A 23,358-nucleotide genomic window follows, 5' to 3' on the forward strand; every position below is an offset into this window, starting at 1 on the left:
TTCGCCGAATCTTTGATCAGCAGAGGCCAAATGGAAAGGCCTCTGCTGATGGATTCTCAGGAGCCCTGAGGCTCCCTTTTGTAATGATTGGGAGCTTTGGGGCTCCTGCAGCAGAGTATCGCTCCGCTCCATTAATTTTCTTTAAAAAAGTGCCGTGTGGCAAATTTGTCCTGTTCCCTTTTTAAACGAATGTTTTGATGGGACGAGCTTACTGCTCATAGGCTCATCCCATCAAAACATTCCATTCAAAACTCTGGCCTTCATCGAGGCCAGAGCCAACAATTCATCCCCTCAGAGCCAAGTTCCTCGACGGCCGTCCTCATTAGGCCTGATCCGAGAGGAACTTGGCTTTGAACGAAAATCACAAGCTCTGGCCTCAGGAAAGGCCAGAGCTTCGCAAACAATCCTCGGGGCCGGTTTCCTCAAAGACCGCCCTGATTCGGGGCGGCCGGAGAGGAATCCAGTCCCGAGAGAACGTCCATACGAAGCACTGGCCTTTTCCGAGGCCAGAGCTTGTAAATACAATCCGCAGGGCCGAGTTTGAGGGAGATCGTCTACATCATTGACGATCTCCTCTCTTCTCGGCCCTGAAAGACATGCAAATACAGGCTCTGGCCATAGCAAAGGCCAGGGCATGGCTTACATTCCCCAGGGCCGGCTTTCCCAAATGCCGCCCTTATCCCGGGCGGCAGGAGTGGAATCCGGCCCTGGGAAGTAGAAAATACGAAGCTCTGGCCCAAGCAAAGGCCAGAGCCTGCAAAATTCATCCTCAGGGCCGAGTTCTGCGATGATCGTCGATCATGTCGACGTCTCGCAGGAACTCGGCCCTGAAAGACATACAAATACAGGCTCTGCCCAAGCAAAGGCCAGAGCCTCGCTTACAATCAAATTGCCGAATCTCAGGAATCGTTCAAATCACGGACGGTTTTCCCTGAGATTCGGCAAAAATAAGTCAAATTACAGTTCTAGAAAGACTAGAAGGGGGCCCTGACCTTGAGAAAGGACCCCCTTCCCGGTCTTTCTGGCGAACTTTGGTTCGCATTGCGAGTGTCTGCTGCGAATCCGGGGCTGAGCAGCAGACACTCGCAATTATATGTCGCGGCAAGTGCACCTGTGGTCCAGATGCACTTGCCGCGACAATTGCGAAATGCAAAGATGATGCGGAAGAGCGGCAATACTGGCAAAAGCCACTCCTTCCGACACCAGAAAGACTAGAAGGGGCCCTGACCTTGAGAAAGGACCCCCTTCTCGGCCTTTTTTGTTAAATTTAAGATTATTTCAATTGCAAAATTATTTCACAATTCATAATGGATAGTACCATACGAAGGTGCAAGTCATAGCAATGGTGCACCATCAATATGAGCCCCATTGCTATGACTTCACCTCGGGAAACCTCGATGGAGGAAAAGTGGAGCAATTCGAAACATTGCTCCACTATACAAGTTTTTGTAAGGATAGGTATATAGTTACCACATCCTTACAAGAACTGTTCCTCGCTTCGAGTTTTGTCTGATTGTGTGTGCTGTGCCATCCAATGGACAAACGGATAGCACAGCACACACATACTAGGCATGATAACCCTTCCCTATGAATTAGGACGTGATAGCCCTGACCTCACCCCGGGATAACTTGCATTTGTACTCATATCCCGATCAATAACATAATTTATATCAAGACACCAACCTACCAAACATAATATAGCATTATATCAACACAATACTAATATATAATGTTAAAAACACACAAATTGATGATATTCATAATATAAATTGGGACTAAAGATCTATATTGAGACATAACTATTATCAAACCTTTATATATAGGAAACATACATTGCACCTATAGAATATTGAATGAAAATTAGATGGTTCTAAAATTCGATATCTGATGCTGACCCAAGGTGGTCCTCATTCCTATATATGTTCATCTATACCTAATGTCCTAATATTCATCCATATACATGTTGGGTCTATCTCCATCAGAAGGGTCCATGCTGAAGTGTGGGTATTCAATTTCCACCCAACGGTTCAGCACGCCTCAAGAGTTAGAATATTAAACTAAATAAATATTTTTATCTAACATAAAACATGCAAAACGAACAGCTTAACGAATTTACACCAGCTGAACATATCCATCAAATTCGTTCATATTTTGATGTAATCGATAATGCAATTAATATTGGTGATACTAATAGAAGATATATCGATGCAAAAATTCCATCACAACCAGGAAGCGCAAAGGATCATAACTGGTCACATTCAATTTATCTCCGCCAGGTGAAAATATGCTAGACCTTTATAACACATTCCTTACAACTACCTATAAAAGTAAATATATCTGGATAATGCTATTACTGGTTCATCAATTCCAAATACTAATTCTCCAGGTTTCTTTGGCGTTTTGATGAATCAATTTACACCATTGAAGCATCAGTTATTAGCAAATGGAAGAGTTATTTATAGTCAGGATAACGCAAGAGAAGAAGCATATATCATTTCTAATTCACAGACTACAGAACAAATAAAGAAAGTTGATGTTTTCTCAAAAACGAGACATAAAGATGTATGGAAACGTTCTGGAACAGTTCGAACAGGTCAAATTATCTCAGGACCTTTAGCGGCAGGCGCTGAAATTAATTTTGACATTAAAATAAAGATTCCATGTCGTAAATTCCTTATTCTAGAAGTTATTAGATTTATTCCTGCTTTTGCAGGCAACATTCAGTTAAAGGTTAAATTTAGTAGCGATGCATTCCATGTAACAGCACTGCCGGTAGAAAATATTTTAGCTCATAATCCTTCTTTAATCAGTCAGGTAAAAGATAATTATGACCCACCAACTAATAAATTTGTTCCATGGAATGAACCATTCAATATGATAACAGCAGTTTCTAAATCAAATGGTGAAATTACTGTTTCAACAGTTGAACAAAGATTAACGAAAAATCAGCTGAATTCATTGATTGCTTCATTCATCCTAAAGCATTTTCACTCGATCCAAATATTTACACTGAATTAGTCGATCATTATACATCACAAGCTTTATGTTTTCCAATTAAAGTAATGGACTGGATTCCTATGGACGGTTCGTTCAGTAAAGGTTCACCATCAGCAACTTTCACAGCAGCTTATACACCAATTAACGTTAAAAGCATTTGGGCTTTATTTAGGAAGAATGATAATTATATCGTGAATTTCGAAAATCCTCAATTTGAAACCCTTCAATTATCAATGGGCGCTTATGGAAGTATGCCAGCTGAACCCGAAAGCTCTTATGGTCCTGTGTTATATGAAATGGTTGCTAATGCATGCAAGACAAATAACGATATGATAGGATTTAATGAAGATGTGATGAGGTCGTTAATTGATGATGGAAGCGTTAAACATTTATATGAATCATACGATAACACTCATTTCCTCTGTGGATTCCCTACGGAAACTGATTTCACATTTCAACAGGGTCAAACATCAACGGCACCAATTACATATAAATTAGGTGTTAAAGCTGATGATACAAATATAAGCGAAAAATACACTGTCAAACCTTTATTAGGATTTCTTAGAAATGCTTGTTTCGCTATTCAAGTTAGACCAGCCGGCATCCCTGCTGTTAGAATTGATGATTATAATTTAGCTGCTGATGGAGGTGATGAATAAAAATAAATCTAGTTAATTTTTAATTTTCTGATTTTTTTATTTTTATAAAACGATGGAAAATAATAGAAATAGATGTAGAGTAAATGGAGTAGAATATAATTTCGTTGATGAAATCAGTGAAAATTCAATAGTGATTAAATCCTATGGAAATCATGAATTTGAGGATTTATTTTATGACATTGATGCAGATTTATTTTATTATTATAATGGACGTAGATATAAAGAACTTTACATTAATGAAAACATAAATGGTTCATTATATGTTAATGTTCGTGATGTAAATAGAAAAAGAACGTGCATTACATATAGTAAATTTAAACGATTACATGATTTAATATAAAAAAATAAATCTAGTTAATTTTTAATTTTTTGAATTTTTTATTTTTATAAAAAGATGAGCTGGCAAACACTCGAACATGATAACGAATATGAAATTTTCACTGAATTTCCTTATACTATAAGAAGAATATCTAATAAAAGAGTTGTTAGTGAATTCGATAATGGTGATGGTTATATTTGTGTTAATCTTAACAAACATAAACTATTTAAACATAGGATAGTTGCTGAAACTTTCATTCCTAATCCTGATGGGCTTCGTGAAGTCGATCATATAAATAGAGATAGAGGAGATTATCACATTTCAAATTTACGATGGACTTCGAGAAAAGAAAACATGAGAAATATATCTGGTTCTAATGGTTATTGGTTTGAAATTATTGATTCACTTCCTGAAGACGCGATTGAAATCATTCAATATTCAAAATTTACCCTAGAAAATTACTTTTATGTCCTGAGTGAAGATTCATTTTATTATTTTATGGGAACTCAATATAGAAAATGTAATGTCTTGCGTCAGTATAAACAAAATTATATAAACATTACAGATATAGAAGGAAGAAGAACAAAGTTATCTATTGCAAAATTTAAGAAAGATAATGGTTATGCATAAATGACAAAAATAATGAAGTCATTTATTTTTATCATTAATGACTTCAGAACTTTAATTTCCTTATGAAAGTATTTTTAGTCGTTAGTGAAAAGTTAAACTTCTCTTCAAAACAGGGTGCTGTTGATTTGCATAAATCAAATGCGATTTCCTGACCGTCGTGAAGGGCTTGATATAATTTCATTATACTGAACTCAGAATCTTTATCATGTTTTCCAACAGGAATATGAATGTTCTTATCTTCATTATAATAGCATTGTACTGCGTCAGGAAACATTTCGTTAGCGGTTAAAGCAATGACATCTTGTTTTACGCCTTTCATACGTGCATGAAATGCAACTTCACCAATGTCATTTATTAAAAGGTCTATGTAAGTCTTCTTTCCACAAAATATCGACTTGTAAGCTAAACTTTGTTTATCTTTTGTGATTTCTGCAAAATCTGAATGAAACTGACCTAAATTCTTTCCTATTAATTCACGACCATATCTCTTCTTAAATTCTTGAGCTAAACGTGGTATATCTTCATTGAAAATATGCATGCTATCACAGTCCTGGTAAAAGATACTTAAGCCCATATCCTCAGCAGTGCAAAATACTTCATTCATGATACGTTTCGACATAGATAAGATATTAACACCTAAGGGGCAAAAGTTAAAGTGTCTGCAAATGCTTTTAGTTAGTTTGAAAATAGTTTTATCCGAACCATCTAAACCTTCAAATTTAATGATATGGTTATAATTTCTGATGGCATACCTAACAGCATCTTTATCATCAATGATTTTAATTTTCGACTCTATCGGGGACAAAATAGTTTTTCCATAAATACTGTTCAAAATTAATTTAATATTTTCTTGTAGCGGATTTTCTTCCTTCTTATACTTTAATCTCAATTCAAATAATTTCTTAACTTCATCTCTTATTCTAAAATCTCTTTTTTCATCGTAGTAGTAACCCTGTAATACTTCGCAGCTGATGCCCTGATATTTTATTAAATCCTGCAAAGCTATGTGGTCCACATACATTAAACAGCATGTGTTAGAACTTCTTGGAACCTTTAGCTCCGGGTAGGGATGCGTTAAACACGCCATTTGACCGGGCGTACATTTTTTTTGTTCGCCCAAAAATTTCGCCATTTGAGAAATTCAAAAATTAAAAATAAAATTTTAATCTTGATTTTTTTATTTTCGTGATTTTTTTGAAACTTACATAAGCGATGAAATACTTTTTTAAGTAATCGTTTATTATATATAAATATATCTTAATAAATTTAATTCCTTAAGGTAGAGCGTGTTCAAATTTAAAATCTCATACAATATTTTCTTAATGGCGTATTTTTCTGAGGTCGCCCAAATAAAGGCGAATTCAAAATTGAGAACTCCAAGGCGTATGGCGAGTATTCAAAAAGTACGCCACATACAAAATATTGAATGTGGATTATCAATTTTTTGGCGTGTTCAATTTCAAATTTTGATATTTATGTTTATTTTATTCAGTATAATGCTAAGAATTAAAATATAAAATTCATAGAATTTTTTCTTTGAAAATATTTTACATTTTTATTAGACCACTCCTAGACTAGTCATCAGGTTATCCTCAGATCATCCTCAGACTACTCCTTAGACCCCTCCTCATCAGACTACTCCTCAGATCTTCCTCATAAGACTCCTCCTCAGATCTTCCTCATAAGACTCCTCCTCAGATCTTCCTCCTGAGACTACTCTTCAGACTACTCCTTAGACCCCTCCTCATCAGACTCCTCCTCAGATCTTCCTCATAAGACTCCTCCTCAGATCTTCCTCCTGAGACTACTCTTCAGACTACTCCTTAGACCCCTCCTCATCAGACTCCTCCTCAGATCTTCCTCATAAGACTCCTCCTCAGATCTTCCTCCTGAGACTACTCTTCAGACTACTCCTTAGACCCCTCCTCATCAGACTCCTCCTCAGATTATCCTCAAACTCCTCAGACTACTCCTCAAACTCCTCAAATTATCCTCAGACAACTCTTGAAACTACTCCTCAGACAACTCCTCAGATTATCCTCAGACTCCTCCTCAGATTATCCTCAAACTCCTCAGACTACTCCTCAGACTACTCCTCAAACTACTCCTCAAACTCCTCCTCAGATTATCCTCAAACTCCTCAGACTACTCCTCGGTCTAATCCTCAGACTCCTCCTCAGATTATCCTCAAACTACTCCTCAAACTCCTCCTCAGATTATCCTCAGACTCCTCCTCAGATTATCCTCAAACTCCTCAGACTACTCCTCAAACTCCTCAAATTATCCTCAGACAACTCTTGAAACTACTCCTCAGACAACTCCTCAGATTATCCTCAAACTCCTCAGACTACTCCTCAGACTACTCCTCAAACTACTCCTCAAACTCCTCCTCAGATTATCCTCAAACTCCTCAGACTACTCCTCGGTCTAATCCTCAGACTCCTCCTCAGATTATCCTCAAACTCCTCAGACTACTCCTCAAACTCCTCAAATTATCCTCAGACAACTCTTGAAACTACTCCTCAGACAACTCCTCAGATTATCCTCAAACTCCTCAGACTACTCCTCGGACTACTCCTCAAACTCCTCCTCAGATTATCCTCAAACTCCTCAGACTACTCCTCGGTCTAATCCTCAGACTCCTCCTCAGATTATCCTCAAACTACTCAGATTATCCTCAGACTCCTCCTCAGATTATCCTCAAACTCCTCAGACTACTCCTCAAACTCCTCAAATTATCCTCAGACAACTCTTGAAACTACTCCTCAGACAACTCCTCAGATTATCCTCAAACTCCTCAGACTACTCCTCGGACTACTCCTCAAACTCCTCCTCAGATTATCCTCAAACTCCTCAGACTACTCCTCGGTCTAATCCTCAGACTCCTCCTCAGATTATCCTCAAACTACTCAGATTATCCTCAGACTCCTCCTCAGATTATCCTCAAACTCCTCAGACTACTCCTCAAACTCCTCAAATTATCCTCAGACAACTCTTGAAACTACTCCTCAGACAACTCCTCAGATTATCCTCAAATTCCTCAGATTATCCTCAAACTCCTCAGACTACTCCTCAGACTACTCCTCAAACTACTCCTCAGACTACTCCTCAAACTACTCCTCAGACTACTCCTCAACCTCCTCAGATTATCCTCAAACTCCTCAGACTACTCCTCAAACTCCTCAGACTACTCCTCAGACTACTCCTCAAACCCCTCAAATTATCCACAGACTACTCCTCAAACTACTCCTCAAACTCCTCAGATTATCATCAAACTCCTCAAACTACTCCTCGGTCTAATCCTCAGACTCCTCCTCAGATTATCCTCAGATTATCACTTTACATATATATATCGATAACTAAATAATTACTTATTATACTTTCTTTATTTTTTTTAATTTTAAAATAATATTAATATATCTTTCTACGTTTAATGATGAAAAGAGAAAGAGGAGTAAAAAGAGGAAAGAGAAAAGAAAGAGAGAGAAAAAAAAGAAAGAAAAAAAGGACGGCGATAATTTTGTATTGTTTTGTTATTCGGCCGAATGGCGGGTACGAAGTAGCCGCCATTCGGCCCCAAAAATGGCGTATTATTCTATTTTTAAACGGTCATGACGTAAAACCGTCGCATCCCTAGCTCCGGGTTTAATTCTGGATCTACTGTTATTAATGGAAAGTGCCTTTTAATCTTAATCTCGGTTATTTTTATTAAAACAAAGAATCCGGAAATGAATTTCTCACCTTCAGGCTCGCCCTGGTCATCATCGAATAAATGTTTTAACAAATATTCACTGTTTAACATTTCTTTCTTCATAACCTTTGGAATTCCTTCTAAAGTATAAAGTCTCGCAATAGCTGAGGGATATAATGAAACAGCATCGAAGTCAGCAATGAGTTTCTTTTCGCTCTTTTGTTTCATGTTATCTGACAGCATACATCTTCCACCTTGAATACAGCGTGAAATAAATTCTCTTGGTTTATTTGAAAGGTCATATAAATTTCCATTCGGGAAATATACTCTGTTTTCGAAAAGTTTGTTAGCGATTGAACAAATGCTAACGTAATCATAAACGTTTAAATCAAACTCTTTCAATATATCATTTCTGAACTTAACAAAACCTTCTCTTAAAATCCTTACGTCCTGTTTGCAATAAAATGAGCTATATTTTTCTAAATCGAAATGGTTTTCATCTATTCTGCAGTTTTCGATTAAATCTATGTTTTTCATGAACGTTTCAATATCTTTTACAAACTTACACGCTTCAGAAATTACGCCAGTTTTGTTATCATTAACTAATAAAGAGCTTGAATAATATTGATACGGAAATACTTCCTTTTCACCACACTGCAAATGAAACATTTCAGGAAATAGTTTAAGCTTCTTATTTATAACAGTGTATGAATCTTTAATAATGATTGCTTTACCTTTATATATTCCCGTTAGATTTTAAGAGAAGGTAGCAATTACCTCAAAGTTTCTCAGATTTATATAGATCACTAGTGTCCCCTAGGCACTGATTCTGGTTCAGTACCTAGGAGGCTCTAGTTCTCTAACGAACTGATAAAATGTTTTTAAATTTTTGGATATTGCTACCTGTGAAGCACTGACTTCAAGTCAGTACCTCACAGGTAGCAATTACATTGAAAGATGGGAGAAACTTTGTCCGAATGTTAAACTATTCGGACAAAGTTTCTCCCATTTGTAGTGGAGATGGAAGGCTTTGAGGTATATTGTATTAATATATACCCCAAAGCCTTCCATCTCCACTTGAAAGTTCCAAAACTTTGGGTTAATAGTTTGCAATTAACCCAAAGTTTTGGAACTTTCTAGAAGGAATTGCAGGGTAAGAGGTACATATTCATACTATGTACCTCTTACCCTCCAATTCCTTCCTTAACATAAACAAATTTGGAGTTAATTGTTTGCAATTAACTCCGGGTTTGTTGACCTCCAAATGAAAATGAAAGGGTAAGAGGTATATAGTGACCCTATATGCCTCTTACCCTTTCATTCTCATTAATTATGGGAGAAACTTTGGCCGAATGTTAAATTATTCGACCAAAGTTTCTCCCATTTTTTGAAGGGATTGGAGGCTATGAGATACTGATGCAATGTCAGTACCTCATGGCCTCCAATTCCATCCTGAAACTGATCCAAGTTGACCTTACATGCATTTGAAATTTGCCATGTAAAGTCCACTTTTTGAGAGAGGATTTGACTGCGTCAAATCCTCTTTTTCGTTTACGAGATTAAGTACAAGAAACATTTTATTCTCAACAACCGAGTTAAAATTACCCGTTAGCTCACTTATTTCAGTAATGTTTTTGATTGAATAACCAGCGAGGAGTTCAGAAATAATGTCTGTAAATCTGTTTTTACCTGTTCCCTGAAGTCCTTTCAAAATAATTGCTGTTTTATTCTTGATTCCTGGATGTTGAATCATTGATGCAATCCAGCCGAGAAGGTATTTATACACTTCATCATTATTATCACAAATGGCTTCTTTAATGAAATCCATAAACATCTCAATTTTTGAGTAATCAGGCTTTTCGAGAACGTTGTATTTATAACCTTGAAACGTTGAGAAAACATCTGGGGAATCAGATTTAAAGCAAACACCCTTAACGGTTAATGAGGATAATTGATTTAGTAGTACATCCCATGCTGTTATTGTTTTACCTTCTTCTTTAAATAATTTAATCATTTTAAGTGACTCTTTCATGTTTGATTGAAGAACGAATGATATTTGATTCATTTTGTCGTGGATATTATAGTCCTTTTGAATAAAGTATTTGTTTCCACAATCTACAAAACGGATTACACGTGATAAATCCTCAATTACTTCAGAACTGTTTTTATACTGATGATTTTCAGCCTTGCGTCTAATATCTGTTATCAAAAACTAGTCATCAAGTTTTATATCAAATGTTATTTTTGGCTTACGTAATAAGGTAAAACGTATTCATCATAATATTCCTTTTGATAAAGTTTTAGAATCTTCACTAAAACAAATGGAGAAGTCATTAAATGTGCATATCTACTACGTGCTTTTTCAAAATTACTTTTAGCATTTTCTGTTAAACTGCAGAAGTTATAAACGTTATCGTAGGCTTCATTAATTAAATGATCAGGTAATGAATTAATAGCTTGAAACAGTGTAAATAATGTTATTTCTTTTTCTAAATTCATGTTTCCACCGTCATTATGTACTTCAAAATCACTAATACCATCGACTATGCTCTGGGCAAGTTTATCGTCAATGTTTACATCTTTGTTTTCATTCATGATAGTCTTTATTTCTTCATTCTTTTGTTCAACTCTTACCTTAATATTCAAATCATTTAATATATCATTCACTGTTCTAGTTAATGTTGAATCATAACTTCCACGAATGAATGAGTATGTATTGATTGGTTCTGTTGCATTCTTGCGAACTCTTGAATCAGCCATAATCACTAATGAACGCTTTGAATCATCCATTGAAGTCATGATATCGATATCATAATCATTGCAGGAATAGCATTTAATCATTCTGTTCGAAACTGTATAGAAGAAATTAGTGTTGCAATAAATGTGAAGACCTCCTGAAGCGGTTTTAACTATAACGTCTTTATCCGAAAGTTTTGATAAAATATCTTTTCTAACTGTTTCTTTAAGTTCATCATTGTATGATTTATTGATATCAACATCTATAATAGTTAAATTTTGAATTTTATTTACTAATAAAGCCATACCAGTTTTCCTTCCTCTTCCTCCATCGTGTTTAGGTTTACGTAAATCAATCTTGTTTTCACCAATTCTTTCGTTGAGGGTTTTAGTTTCTGCCACAACTAATTCCTCAGCTAATGAATCAATAACTTTTTCATCAGAAATGATAAAGTTGCTGTTGTTGTTTGTTGCTGTCATTTATATAGGAATAAAAAAATAAAAATAAATTTAAAACTAACTTTATTTTTGGACTGCATCGAATTTCCGGGCTTGTTGTCTAAATGTCATGTTGTCATCATTTTTTAAAGAAGTTAATTAACCTGGTGACATGGTGACGTGGTGACACGTTCAGTTCTTCAAAAATAATTAATTATTGAATAACCTAAAAAAACCATTTACGATAAAATATATTTCTGCAGTTCATCCGTTACCTTATTAACTAATTAATTACAGACATAAAATATATTTAGTTCATAAAATTTTTTTTGATTAATTTTGGCTTATTTTTATCCTTCCAGTAATCCTTTTCGAGTTCCGATAAATGTGTAGGGTTCGATTCTCTCAAATTTCTAGAAGGAATTTTATCATCCACACCTCCTTCATAAACGACAGTGTATTCATCTTTGTCTTCATCATAACTCACAATTTTATTAACTATACCTCTTTTTGCTTCATCAACCGTCTTAGCTAATCTTCCATTTTCGCTTTCAACTAATCGAAATCGTGGATAAAACGCAACCGAATGGTCAGCTGCTTTAATTAAATAACCATTACCCTGTGAGGAATCAACGATATAATAATCATCACTTAACTGATTTCTTACCTTTTCATGTGGTTTATGTTCAAGAATGATTCTAACTTTAGTTCCTGGCAGTAATGATGAACTTCTTCTTTCCTCCATTAACATTCTCTTTTGTTTTATGTATTCATCCTCCTCTTTTGAAGTCATTTCGTTTGGTTTAAATCCTGTGCTGTTATGAGTTGATTTATTATAAGCATTAATAACTTTATTCATTGATTCCTCCGTAAAATCTCTTTCTTTATTTAAATCTCTTAGCGTTCTAATGAAACGATTAATGATTCCTAAAATATTATGTTTATGGTCTTCAGTCGTGTAATGAGTAACGTTATGTTTAATAAAAAATTCAGTAATTTCATTACTGAGGTATGCTGAATCCTGGTCTGAAGTTAATGAAGTGGGATGATGTTCTGCCACGAACGTCTGCAAAACTCTTAAAACTTCTTTTGTTCCTTTATTTTTCATTATATACGCAAAAGCTTTACGTGTATTAACATTAATGAAAATCAAAAATGGTGGCTTTCTTCCTTTCTTACTCTGAACGAGTGTATCAAATTGATATGCATCATGGGTTTTAGAATAAATGGGAAGGTAGTAGTCGTATGGATTAACTTTAACCTGATGAACTATATTTTCATCATAAAATCTCTTAATTTCTGTTCTATCATTAAATCCCGCATTCTTTGCAGCTTCATAGAATTTTTTAAATGACCTCCACGGTGATGATTCGAAAACTTCTTTTAAACTCATTTATGTAAAAATAAATTTAGTAAATTTTAAGCTGTTCGCTCTTTTGGAGCTCAGGACTTTCAGTCCGTTCTAACCCATGCATAAACTGTAATATACGGTGGCATATAATCTGCACCACTTCCTGTTGGATTTGTTGTAAATGTATGCTGGTGGTTGCCTCCTTCATCTGTTGTTCTTTTAACCCATTTGCATGTAGTATCTAATGGTCTAAATGTATTGTCACTGTTAAAATCTTTTTGCCAGTTAGCTACGTAGTGGTCATCGAAAGTATGCGTATGGTATCCTGAAAAGTTTGTCGTTCCTGTATGCTTATGCGGTGGAAGGTTTGCTTCTAAAATTTTCTTTGAACCACCTGTTTGATTTGAAGAGTTAGCACAGTATAAGAATTTATCTACAATCTGCTGCCATGAACCAAAACCTAAAACACTTGCTGGATTTGTTGAGTTCATTGATGTATATAAAGAACCAACAGGATATATAGCTTGCAATATTTCATTCTTCATGCTTACAATCGCATTTGTTGCATCAGTTCTAAATTCATTGAAACCATCGAGAACATTAGTAAGATTATTATATTCCACATTCTTTTGACCAGGTAATTGATGGTGTAATTGAATGTCATTAACTGTTAATGAATCGATATTCGAAAATCTTTCATTAATTTTACCATTAACCGCATCATTTACTTCCGACTTCTTCACATAATTTTCATTGACCCGTTCCTTTGCTTCTTCTGTATAACTCATTGCTTTTGTATCATAACGATTTAATTCTTCATCTACATATATTTTGTCGGTTTTATTGGCTAAATCAACAACCATATCTTTTAGGTTAGTGCACGTATCCTCATCACGCATGCTTGATGAAGCAATAGCCCAATTCAATATTATCTCATCAGCTCTAATAGTTGTGAAGAATTCGTGTGTATGTTCTTTATCTGCTTTTTTATCTAAAAGGGCTGGTAGTTCATATGTTTCAAAGTTTCTGGCATGACCTTCAATGTTCCTGCAACTGTTATCTAAATTGTTAAGAGTATCTTTTACGCTAGTGCTTGGATTCTCTAAAGGTGCACTTGAACCCAAATCAAAGTTCAGTATTATGTCGTCTGCTCTAACAGTTGTGAAGGATTCATGCGTATGATTTTTGTCTGCTTTACTGTCTAATGAAGTTTGAAGTGAATTTATGTCGGAGATATTGTGTTTATGAGATTCCAAAACTTTGTTCGTTGCGTCAAGTTCATCTTTGTCAGCTTTAGTTTTAATAGCATCTTCCACCTTCATTCTTGACTTAACCATCAAAGTAAATCTTGGTTCAACTAATACATCATTAACAAAGAAACTAGAGGCATAAATTTCCTCATTATAATCAAATGCTTCTGCTTCTTTTCCTGTGTCATACTGTACAGTACAACGTATGTCATAACCTTCAGCACGAATGTATTTATATCTATACTCATTAGGGTCTTCCGTATTCACTCTTTCTTCAATTCGTGTTAAATAATCATGATAATCCGTTATAATCTGTTCATCTGAACTTACATAATGAACATGGTTCGTGACTCTATCACTCAGAGCTAAAAGCTCATTTTTGTCTGCCTTACTATCTAATTTCTCATTAACATCATTCACCTCTAATTCAACCCTTCCGCCAGAACTCTTATTATCATTAATCTTTTTCATTAATTCAGTAATTACGTCATAAAGACTATATTCTGTTTTCGGTTCTGTAAATAATGAGTCAAAATTTCTTTTCATCATTACATCGCTGACATTAATTATATCAGCTATACCTTTTTCATTTATTCTCTTCATTAGTTCTGCAATAATGACGAATGTATAATCTGTTAATTTATTCTCTTCATCAATGGTTATAGAATGATTTGAAATCGAATCATTAACACCTCTAAATAAATCAATAACTTCAGGATACACGTTTTTAATGTCTCGAATAACCTGACCCGTATCCTCTGGTTTCTCCTCTTCTTCGTTTATGTCTCTAGCCATCATCAACGCAGCCATAACCGGAGGGTTTGTTGCTACCTGTTCGAAAATCTGTCCGTTATGTACGGTATATCTAAATAATTTCTTTGTGTTTGTTAAAACATTTGAAACAAGTCTTTTAAAACCATCTACAAAATTTCCCGTTTCACCTAATGTTCTTGCAGCATCTACAAGCTCACCCATTCCCGCTTTTGACCCCAAAAACGTCCATATAGCGTTTATCTCACTCTGTATAGTTGTCCATTCAGCGAAACTAACACCCGCATTCGCTAAGTCGAAAATGAAACCCAGTGGATCGAACTTAATTCCACCTTCTTTTTCAATTTCAACGAACACACTAACATGAGATTTTAAATATTCTTTCGTTAAAATCGTTTTTCCTGATGTCATGCTGTTAACGGAACTATCACCGTCAAAAGTTAACGAATTCAATTTCGTCATTGATGCTTTTATTTCATACACCGCTTTATCATAGTTTTTGGCTCACCTTCTTTAGAAGTGTATGAAACATTAATGAATGAATTATATGTATTCATGAATGAGTTAAAATCAATGATTTTCATTAATGAAGCCTTTAATGATTCATTTACTGTTGAATCCCTTAATTCAATTACTGAACTGTCGTTAATGAAAGGTACGCTGCAAACCGTCGAGTTTGGATCAAATGCCGTAGTCGGCTGGGGAGTATTAATTATATAAGTCATTAAATCATTAAGTGATGCAAATAATGTTGTTGTTTTTGATTTAATTTCTTTAGCATCTGTTATATACGGTAATTTTATTTCCGTAGTTTCTGAATTAAAGATATTCGCTAAAATGTTTTGTAAACTGTTTTGAACAGCTGTATAAACCGTTGAATTCGGAACCCTTACGATTTCACCATCCTTAATAAAGGGCATTGCACATGGCGTAGTGCTTGGGTCAAATCTTTCGGGATTATAATTCAACATATATTCTAATGCTTCATAAACAGACCTATATACTGTTGTGTTATCTTTTTCAATAATTTCACCGTCTTTATAAAGGCATTGTACATGGCGTTAATATTGGAATGAATTTTTCATATTCTTTCCATGAGATATAATGTTCAGTTTTTCCATCAGTGATAATTAAATGCTCATCATCAAATGAAAACGTGTATGAACCAAAATTAATCTTTTCGCCCTATCAGCTTCATAAGAATATGCGGATATACTCATATTTTTAATTAGAATAAAATGTTGTTCTATTTGCAAAGTACAGACCCTAATGATTACGGGACATTAAAATTACAAACTAACCTTGGTCTTCAGAATGAACCACTAGCTTTCAGAGTTCTTGATTTTAGCACTATCGCTTCATTTGTTATAACAGACACTAACGATTTCATTACTTTTGAAATTGATGGTATTAGTACTGAAATTCATTTTAAAGCAAGAAATAAATATGATATTGATACGTTAGAGAAAAAGATTCAGGATCTCATTGATGAAAAATTTAATGGAGCCCTTAACTGTGAATTAACTGATTCAGGAATAATAAAATTTAGTTCCGAAAAAGAATTTAAAATTACTGATATGACTCATCGAGCACGTTTATTATTAGGTGCTTATCATCAAGAATTACCATTAAAATCTTCTATTGAAAATCAAAAATATATAATTGAAATGAAATCTGCACCCTACATATGTTATGGAAACTGTTTATATGTTGAATCAAAAATAAGTAATGTAACAGGAATTTCAGGAGTTAATAATAAAAATTCTGTTATAGAATATAAATCGTTCTGTTACGCCGTTAATTCTGTATTCATGCCTAATTTTCCGATTTTATTAAGACACGAAGGAAAATGGGTTCGAATACAACCACACCACTTAAAAGATATGACATTTAGATTAGTTGATTTTCAAGGCGAACCAATTGAAATTAAAGCTCCTGTGCAGATGACTATAGAAGTTGATTTTTGGTCTAATATAAGAGCTAATGGACTAGATGATGAACCAGGGAGCCGCTACGCGACGGGGCTTCGCCCATAAAAATATAAATTTTAAATTAATTCGTTAAAACATATTTCAAGCAAAGTTTATATTCTGTTGAAAGTTTTGTGTATTCATTCGAATATTTATACTTAAACTCAACTCCTGTAGTTCCTGGTGTTTCGATTATTCTAATATTACCGATTTTCATAAATACTGGTTTGACCACAACATTCGATTTCAGGGTCAAGATAATCAATAACGCACTGTTTCCCTGTTATTCTTGATATAACATTTTCTAAATCCTCCTTTGTTAAAATTATTTGATTCTTACTAATAAGATTTGTCAAAAGCTTCTTATCGTCTTTGAGTAATATTGTTTGGTATAAATTAAGGAGGTAATGGTCTACGTTATCTGCTGTAGAAGTCTGAACATTTGAATATGGATTATCCTGAGCTTCACGTGAAATTATTGGCTCTAATGGAGGTGGATATTCTAACTTAACTTCACTATTTGCATTTGCGCTTGAAGCTGTGTTTAAATTAACGGATTTCAGTTCTTTCACAGGACCATAGGAAATAGGTTCCTTTTCTTTCAAGTTCTCAGAACTATAATTTTTGATTATAATATTATTTGTCGTTCTTGAATCAACATTCGACGTCGGTTCGATTGGAACATTCACTGCACCGGCTAAGATGGATTTACTTCTCATTTTCTAGAGAATAAAAACCTTTTATTACTATAAAAATGAATAATATCTTTGATAAAGGTTTAAACGTGAAACTTGAAAATGAAAATCTTGTTGAATTCACTGAAACGGGCGCAGTTTATAAAGATGTTGAGGTGTTAAATAAGAAATCAAAAGGCAGAAGTCGAAATATGAACATCGATTATAAACCATTTACTATTTACGTAAATGATGGTTCTGGTGGTTCAAACATTAAATATGCAGAAAGTAATAGAGTTTATGCGTTAAAAGGTGAAGCACCATCGATTAAAAACAGTTATTCTAATCTTTATCCTCAAAAACTAACTGATCCAGAAAGTGTGGACATGAATGACACCAAAAATATAAACAGAAATGGTGATAGAGATGGATGGAATCTATTCACTACACCTCATCTAAAAATAAAGCTTTAAAATAATGTTGGTCTTTCCCAAGGTATATTTTTAACATTAATTGTATTAGTCATTATATGAATTTCTAAATATGAACGTGGTGAAATGAGTGATTTATAAGCATCCCAGATTTCATCAAAAGGTAATGTTATACCTGATTGCTTCCAAATTAATTCTATATCGTATTTTGAGAAACCTTGAAATATAACGAAATCAGTAATGAGACGTTTAATGTTTAAAGCTAAAAACCTCCACGTCTGCATAAGTATTGCTACAGTCATGTGATAATGTCTGACTTTAGTAATTAAATTAGCTAATGGTGAATCTGGTTTTGAAACTAAACCTTTACCAGCGAAATCATCACAAACTAATAAAGTGTTTGATGGATATTTTTTAAAAGGATATTTTGAAAGTTTTGAGAGAATGTAGTTTGTCAATCGTTTCATATCATACGTACCATCCTGCTGTCTCAAATGATGTTTATCAATAATTCTTTCCATTTCTTCCGAGGTCTTTTGCATTCCTGATTGTATAAATTCAACTATTGCATAATATTTCTTCTTTCTTCTTATATAACGTTGAAGAAAAGAAATTAATTCGCTATCTGGAACCTTCACAACAGATGCCTGAACTTTACTCATAAACGTCTTCGCTGTTGAATCCATTGAATCTGAAGTTGCTGATATAATGATTTGGTCATAATATGAATTCGCTCCTTCGGAGCTCAACACGCCTTTAGCGTGTTCAGAGCCTAACCGTTCAGTAATTAAAATATGACGTATTAAATTAAAAGTCTTTCCCGAACCCATTTTTCCGCAATAGAAATACACACCGTTTGAACAGAACTGATAATCCTTACTGAAGGGAAGAATTAATGAACTATTGAGTTTATCAGATTTTTCATTCATTTTTTCATCTACTTCTTCAAATAAATGTTTCATTTTATTATAATTAAAAATGCAAGTCAGAAATTTTGTTTGTTGTGCATGAAAAATAGCGTGACTTCACTTTTGACAAAAAGTGACACTATTTCTGATGGTTTTGTCATTTATTTGTCAGATTTATAAATGGATAATAATGCTGTAAATCAGATATTAATTAAAAATATTTAAGATTTATGTTCGAATTGAAAAGCAAAATGATATTTTTTTTAATTGAAAAACGTTAATATCTGATATTTTGAAGTTTTTAATATTTGTTAGTATCTTAAATTATTGAATGCATACGTTTTTTATGTTCTCAATTTTAAAAAAATTGTGAAGAATTTAGTTTTTTGGAGATGGATGTTTAATATTTGTGAGTGAGAATGCAAGCAGGAGTTTGGTACTTTAAGGCTAGGTTGAGATAGATTTTCCATTATATTATCTGTGAATATATTGTTTGAAAATTCAAGATATAAAAATATATTATCAAAAAATTTTATATTTTTAAATACAATAGGGTGGAAATATAGTACAATGAGATAGCAATGATATATTTTATAATGGGAGGTAATCTGAAGATAAGTAGCAAATTTTATGCGATTTTGGCTAAGAATTGGAGGGTGTGAGTACTATAGCATGTAATAGTATCTCACACCCTCCAATTCTTCCTATGGCGCCGAAAAAATTTTTGGTGAAATGCGACGACATTTCACCAAAAATTTTTCGGCGCCATATAGAGAACTATAGTCTGCGAGGTACTGATTCTATCTATGTACCTCGCAGACCATAGTTCTCAGCCAAAATGGCTAATAATTTGAGAGTCTATATGATAATGTAAAAGTTAAAACATTCAAGTATTTAAGTATTTCTTTAAAATATTAAGTTTTTTATTTTTCCAATAAAATTCTAATATCAAATATTTTTATTTAACGATTAATTTTATTTATATTTTTATAGTTTTTTTTAAGAAAAAATATTGTTAGGGTTTTATGGATTTTCAATTAATATACAAGATAATTCATGAATGTATATATTTCCAAGTTTTTAAGGATGCAACACTTTACATTTGTAAACTGTCAAAAGTGAAGTCACGCTATTTTTCATGCATTACAAGTCAGAAATTTTGTTAATACCGTTCCCAGTCTTAATGATAAAAGTATTAAAATCTATTATGAGCACATATTTTCACAACCGTTTAAAATAATCAATGGTGAATACATTTATGAATACCCTAAACACTGGGTTGATTATAACACTGGTGAAAAAGCAATTGAAATAAGACAGATAAAAACCATTCCTGCAGGACGAACCATTGAATTATATAACTTTGGAATAATAAGAGATAATCATCAATATGATTTACAGATTTATATAGATTTAGACACAGGAGATGATATGACAGCATTTAATAAAAAGATTAAATCGGTTCTTATTGAACAGTTAAAAGGTGCCGGATATCCTCAACCTAATGAAGTTGATATGTTTTATAGTTTTGAAACTAATTCAATAGAATTTCGTGTTAATTCAAATTCAAAAGCTGGTTTCATATTTGATTTAAAAGATGGTGCTGTCGGTGATGAGATTGAAAATATATACACGAATAAAAATTTTCAAGAGATTACAGGAATTAATAATGATGAATGCTTTTATCGATTTGCTCAGTTCGGAGCAGAACAGATAACATTAAATGACCTCCTGGAGTACTTACCAAAATCAATTTCCATTAAAAATGATGATTATTTATTAACATCAATTTCATTTAATGGTGTTTGGTCCAGAGAAGCGGCAATCATTAAATCAAGTATAAGTGAATTCGCTGAAGATTCTATTTTATGTTTATCAAACTGTTTATATTCTCCGCCGAAGCATTATTCAATAACTAATTATGTTAATAAATTTAATATAAAATTAGTTGAACCATCGAGCCTAAAAGATATTGTCCTTCCTGATGACAGAAAAGATAGTATTATTATCGAACTCATATTAATCGCTTATTAAAATTTAATTATATATAAATGAGTTCAACGACTGAAAGCGCATGGGCTAGTTTTGATGAAGATCCTAAACCGCGGAATTATAATAGAATTGTAATTCCTGTAGGTCTTTTATTAGCTGCTGGTGCTGTAGCGGGACCATATTTATATAGAAATTTATATAGAACACCGATTAATTCAACTGCCGGGGCTGATCTTATTCCAACAGGTCTGAAAAAATCTACACCGATTCAAACAAGCCCGACACAGGAAAGGAACCGCGAACCACTCACACGTATTAGGTCTTTTATTAATTATTTAAAGAATAGAAGAAATTAATTTGTAATAAATGACGTCGTTAAATGTAAAAATAATTTGTGATGATATTACTATCATTGATGATGTAAGTGAGTGTGCTAATATAATTGATAGAATTAATGAACTAATAAAGAGGTTCAGTGGTGAAAAAGTCAGAGTTTCATTAACGTTTAGCTCCGATGAAAAATTTTATGAGTTAATCATTATGAGAAATGATTTTAATAAGCATTAAATGGTATTTTCAACACTATCAGCTTTGTATGGAGGTTATAAAGCTATTGACGGTTTAACTGGTGGAGCTGTATCAAAAGCTTTAAAAAATAATGCTGGAATGCTTGTGGGAGCTGCTGCCAGAAAATTAAAATCTGAAAAGTTAAAGAAATTAGGTAACTGGGTCGCTGACCAGTCGCAAACCTTTTAGGTGAAGATAATGAAATATCTAAGCAGTTAAAAGATTTTAAAGGTCAGCTGAATGGTGAAGAGTTTAAATTAAATTCACTTAAAGAAAAGGAGAAACAGCCAGAATATCCACCAATTGAGGCACCGCCGATTAATTCAGCACCTGCGCCATCACCAGCACCAGCGCCAGTAACTGCAGTCGCACCATATGACCCGAACGCTTATGGAAGACCTTTTGACCCTAAAACAGGAGGTTCGAATTGGTTCCATTACGGTCGAAGATATATTTTAGCTAAAATCGCAAAAGCAAAGAAACTGTTAAAAACTAAAAAGAAACCAAGAGTTTTAAAGTAATTAAATGGTTAGAGATGTTCTCGAATACCCTGCACCACCTGCAACGCCTAACAATAATGATTTATATAATCGATTGAAAACTTTAGGTAAAGCGTATTTATGGTTTAATTATCTTTATCATATGGCGGCTTATACACTCTATAAGCACTATAAAGAAAGTCAAAGACCTTCAACCGACCTAGTTGATCCGCAGGAATTAAGGAAAAGACGACGAAGCCGCTAAGCGGCTCAGATGGACTCAGAGAGTCCTCATAAAAAATAAAGTTAATTTTAAAAATATTTTTTATTTTTTACTTTTAATAAAATGAGTACTAAAATTACTGAAGCAACAAAACAAAAGTTTTTAGTTGAATACATTAAATCAGGAACTATTCCAGAAGGTTTTTATGTTCATCAAATGAAAGATGGTAGAGTTCAATTTAGAAAAATTAAGCAGCCATTAAATAAAGATGGAATATTAAGAAAGATTAAATTATATGAAGATAACATAGCAGAACTGAAGAAGAAATTAGACGAATTCGAAAAATCAGATTAGATATAAAATTTTATTTTTATATAAAATGAATTTTACTAATAAATTATTAATTATTGTTTCATTACTTCTCATCTCCCGTGAAGCTCGTTTATGGTATGAATCTATAAAAGAGTTTGAAGACAGCAGCAATGACATTCCTGAATCATGCCAGTATATTTACTGTTGAAAATTCACAAGGTGAGAAATCGGGTTAGATATCGGGTTAGATATACCCTAAAATTAATTTTATCATTTATGAAAAATTTAGTATATACAGAAATTAAAAAATTTTTGGGTTAATTTATTTTTAAAAAATTATTTTTTTTTACTCTGGGTGTTAAAATCTATGATAAAAAAATTTAAAAAATTTAACGTTAATTTTTAAGTTTATTTTTAAAAAATTATTTTTTTATTTTGTGAAGTGTCAAAAATTTTAACGTTAATTTTTAAGTTTATTTTTAAAAAATTATTTTTTTATTTTGTGAAGTGTCAAAAATTTTAACGTTAATTTTTAAGTTTATTTTTAAAAAATTATTTTTTTTATTTTGTAAAGTGTCAAAAATTTTAAAGTTTATTTTTAAGTTTATTTTTTAAAAAATTATTTTTTTATTTTTGTAAATGTCGAAAATATTTTACGTGTCAAACGGTTTTTGTAAATTCTAGTAATTTGAGTACTAAGGGGCGTAGACCCTTGGTACCCAATTACTAGATACTAACTTACTTAAATATTATAACACACCTCATTCAATGGTTTATTGTCAAGTTGATCCAGCGAGAGCTGCTGATATTCAATATGTTTGTTATGGAGAGATGGATCCAGCAGATTATCAAGCTGTTACAGCAACAGATTTTGGTAAAACTTATACAAGAGAATTTCAACAAATTGGTGAACCAACTACTTTAATAAAGGGTGTTAAACGTGCTAACAAGGGACAAATT

General features: G+C 33.3%; 12 protein-coding genes and 3 pseudogenes across 15 annotated transcripts, besides 4 other annotated features; 10 read left to right on the forward strand and 5 right to left on the reverse strand.

The window, feature by feature from the left end:
- Positions 1–178: part of a mobile genetic element that runs on past the window's edge.
- Positions 1–2,087: part of a mobile genetic element that runs on past the window's edge.
- Positions 2,088–20,856: a mobile genetic element.
- On the forward strand, positions 2,875–3,656 carry TVAGG3_0882730 (annotated as a pseudogene). Its single transcript has one exon. A coding segment is annotated over exon 1 (782 nt).
- Positions 4,051–4,605, forward strand: TVAGG3_0882740 (His-Me finger endonucleases family; the record flags this gene model as incomplete). The annotated part of the gene is made up of 1 exon (XM_051250487.1): positions 4,051–4,605. One exon carries the CDS (start codon positions 4,051–4,053, stop codon positions 4,603–4,605), a length of 555 nt encoding a protein of 184 aa, XP_051085962.1.
- On the forward strand, positions 7,277–7,972 carry TVAGG3_0882750 (uncharacterized protein; the record flags this gene model as incomplete). The annotated part of the gene is made up of 1 exon (XM_001283850.2): positions 7,277–7,972. A coding segment is annotated over one exon (696 nt), but the record flags the coding sequence as incomplete, so codon positions are not given.
- Positions 9,067–9,855: a mobile genetic element.
- Positions 10,535–11,512, reverse strand: TVAGG3_0882770 (Prim-pol domain family; the record flags this gene model as incomplete). Its single annotated transcript, XM_051250488.1, has 1 exon — positions 10,535–11,512. One exon carries the CDS (start codon positions 11,510–11,512, stop codon positions 10,535–10,537), a length of 978 nt encoding a protein of 325 aa, XP_051085963.1.
- On the reverse strand, positions 11,781–12,263 carry TVAGG3_0882780 (integrase core domain containing protein family; the record flags this gene model as incomplete). Its single annotated transcript, XM_001296246.1, has 1 exon — positions 11,781–12,263. One exon carries the CDS (start codon positions 12,261–12,263, stop codon positions 11,781–11,783), a length of 483 nt encoding a protein of 160 aa, XP_001296247.1.
- On the reverse strand, positions 12,548–12,863 carry TVAGG3_0882790 (uncharacterized protein; the record flags this gene model as incomplete). The annotated part of the gene is made up of 1 exon (XM_001296247.2): positions 12,548–12,863. A coding segment is annotated over one exon (316 nt), but the record flags the coding sequence as incomplete, so codon positions are not given.
- Positions 12,923–13,720, reverse strand: TVAGG3_0882800 (keratin-associated protein family; the record flags this gene model as incomplete). The annotated part of the gene is made up of 1 exon (XM_051250489.1): positions 12,923–13,720. One exon carries the CDS (start codon positions 13,718–13,720, stop codon positions 12,923–12,925), a length of 798 nt encoding a protein of 265 aa, XP_051085964.1.
- Positions 15,377–15,562, forward strand: TVAGG3_0882810 (uncharacterized protein; the record flags this gene model as incomplete). Its single annotated transcript, XM_051250490.1, has 1 exon — positions 15,377–15,562. One exon carries the CDS (start codon positions 15,377–15,379, stop codon positions 15,560–15,562), a length of 186 nt encoding a protein of 61 aa, XP_051085965.1.
- TVAGG3_0882820 (uncharacterized protein) lies at positions 16,420–16,878 on the forward strand (the record flags this gene model as incomplete). The annotated part of the gene is made up of 1 exon (XM_051250491.1): positions 16,420–16,878. One exon carries the CDS (start codon positions 16,420–16,422, stop codon positions 16,876–16,878), a length of 459 nt encoding a protein of 152 aa, XP_051085966.1.
- On the forward strand, positions 17,567–17,959 carry TVAGG3_0882830 (uncharacterized protein; the record flags this gene model as incomplete). Its single annotated transcript, XM_051250492.1, has 1 exon — positions 17,567–17,959. The coding sequence occupies one exon, from the start codon at positions 17,567–17,569 to the stop codon at positions 17,957–17,959; it is 393 nt and encodes a 130-aa protein (XP_051085967.1).
- TVAGG3_0882840 (uncharacterized protein) lies at positions 18,194–18,747 on the reverse strand (the record flags this gene model as incomplete). Its single annotated transcript, XM_051250493.1, has 1 exon — positions 18,194–18,747. A coding segment is annotated over one exon (554 nt), but the record flags the coding sequence as incomplete, so codon positions are not given.
- On the forward strand, positions 20,082–20,358 carry TVAGG3_0882850 (annotated as a pseudogene). Its single transcript has one exon. A coding segment is annotated over exon 1 (277 nt).
- Positions 20,857–20,876: 20 nt separating the features above from the next.
- On the forward strand, positions 20,877–21,173 carry TVAGG3_0882860 (uncharacterized protein; the record flags this gene model as incomplete). The annotated part of the gene is made up of 1 exon (XM_051250494.1): positions 20,877–21,173. The coding sequence occupies one exon, from the start codon at positions 20,877–20,879 to the stop codon at positions 21,171–21,173; it is 297 nt and encodes a 98-aa protein (XP_051085969.1).
- A 211-nt stretch (positions 21,174–21,384) lies between these two features.
- TVAGG3_0882870 lies at positions 21,385–21,905 on the forward strand (annotated as a pseudogene). The gene has a single exon. A coding segment is annotated over exon 1 (521 nt).
- A 304-nt stretch (positions 21,906–22,209) lies between these two features.
- TVAGG3_0882880 (uncharacterized protein) lies at positions 22,210–22,440 on the forward strand (the record flags this gene model as incomplete). Its single annotated transcript, XM_001298326.1, has 1 exon — positions 22,210–22,440. One exon carries the CDS (start codon positions 22,210–22,212, stop codon positions 22,438–22,440), a length of 231 nt encoding a protein of 76 aa, XP_001298327.1.
- Positions 22,441–23,358: the final 918 nt, after the last annotated feature.

The sequence above is a fragment of the Trichomonas vaginalis genome, chromosome VI (genome assembly GCF_026262505.1).
Source record: "Trichomonas vaginalis G3 chromosome VI, whole genome shotgun sequence".
NCBI classification, from domain to species: Eukaryota; Parabasalia; order Trichomonadida; family Trichomonadidae; genus Trichomonas; species Trichomonas vaginalis.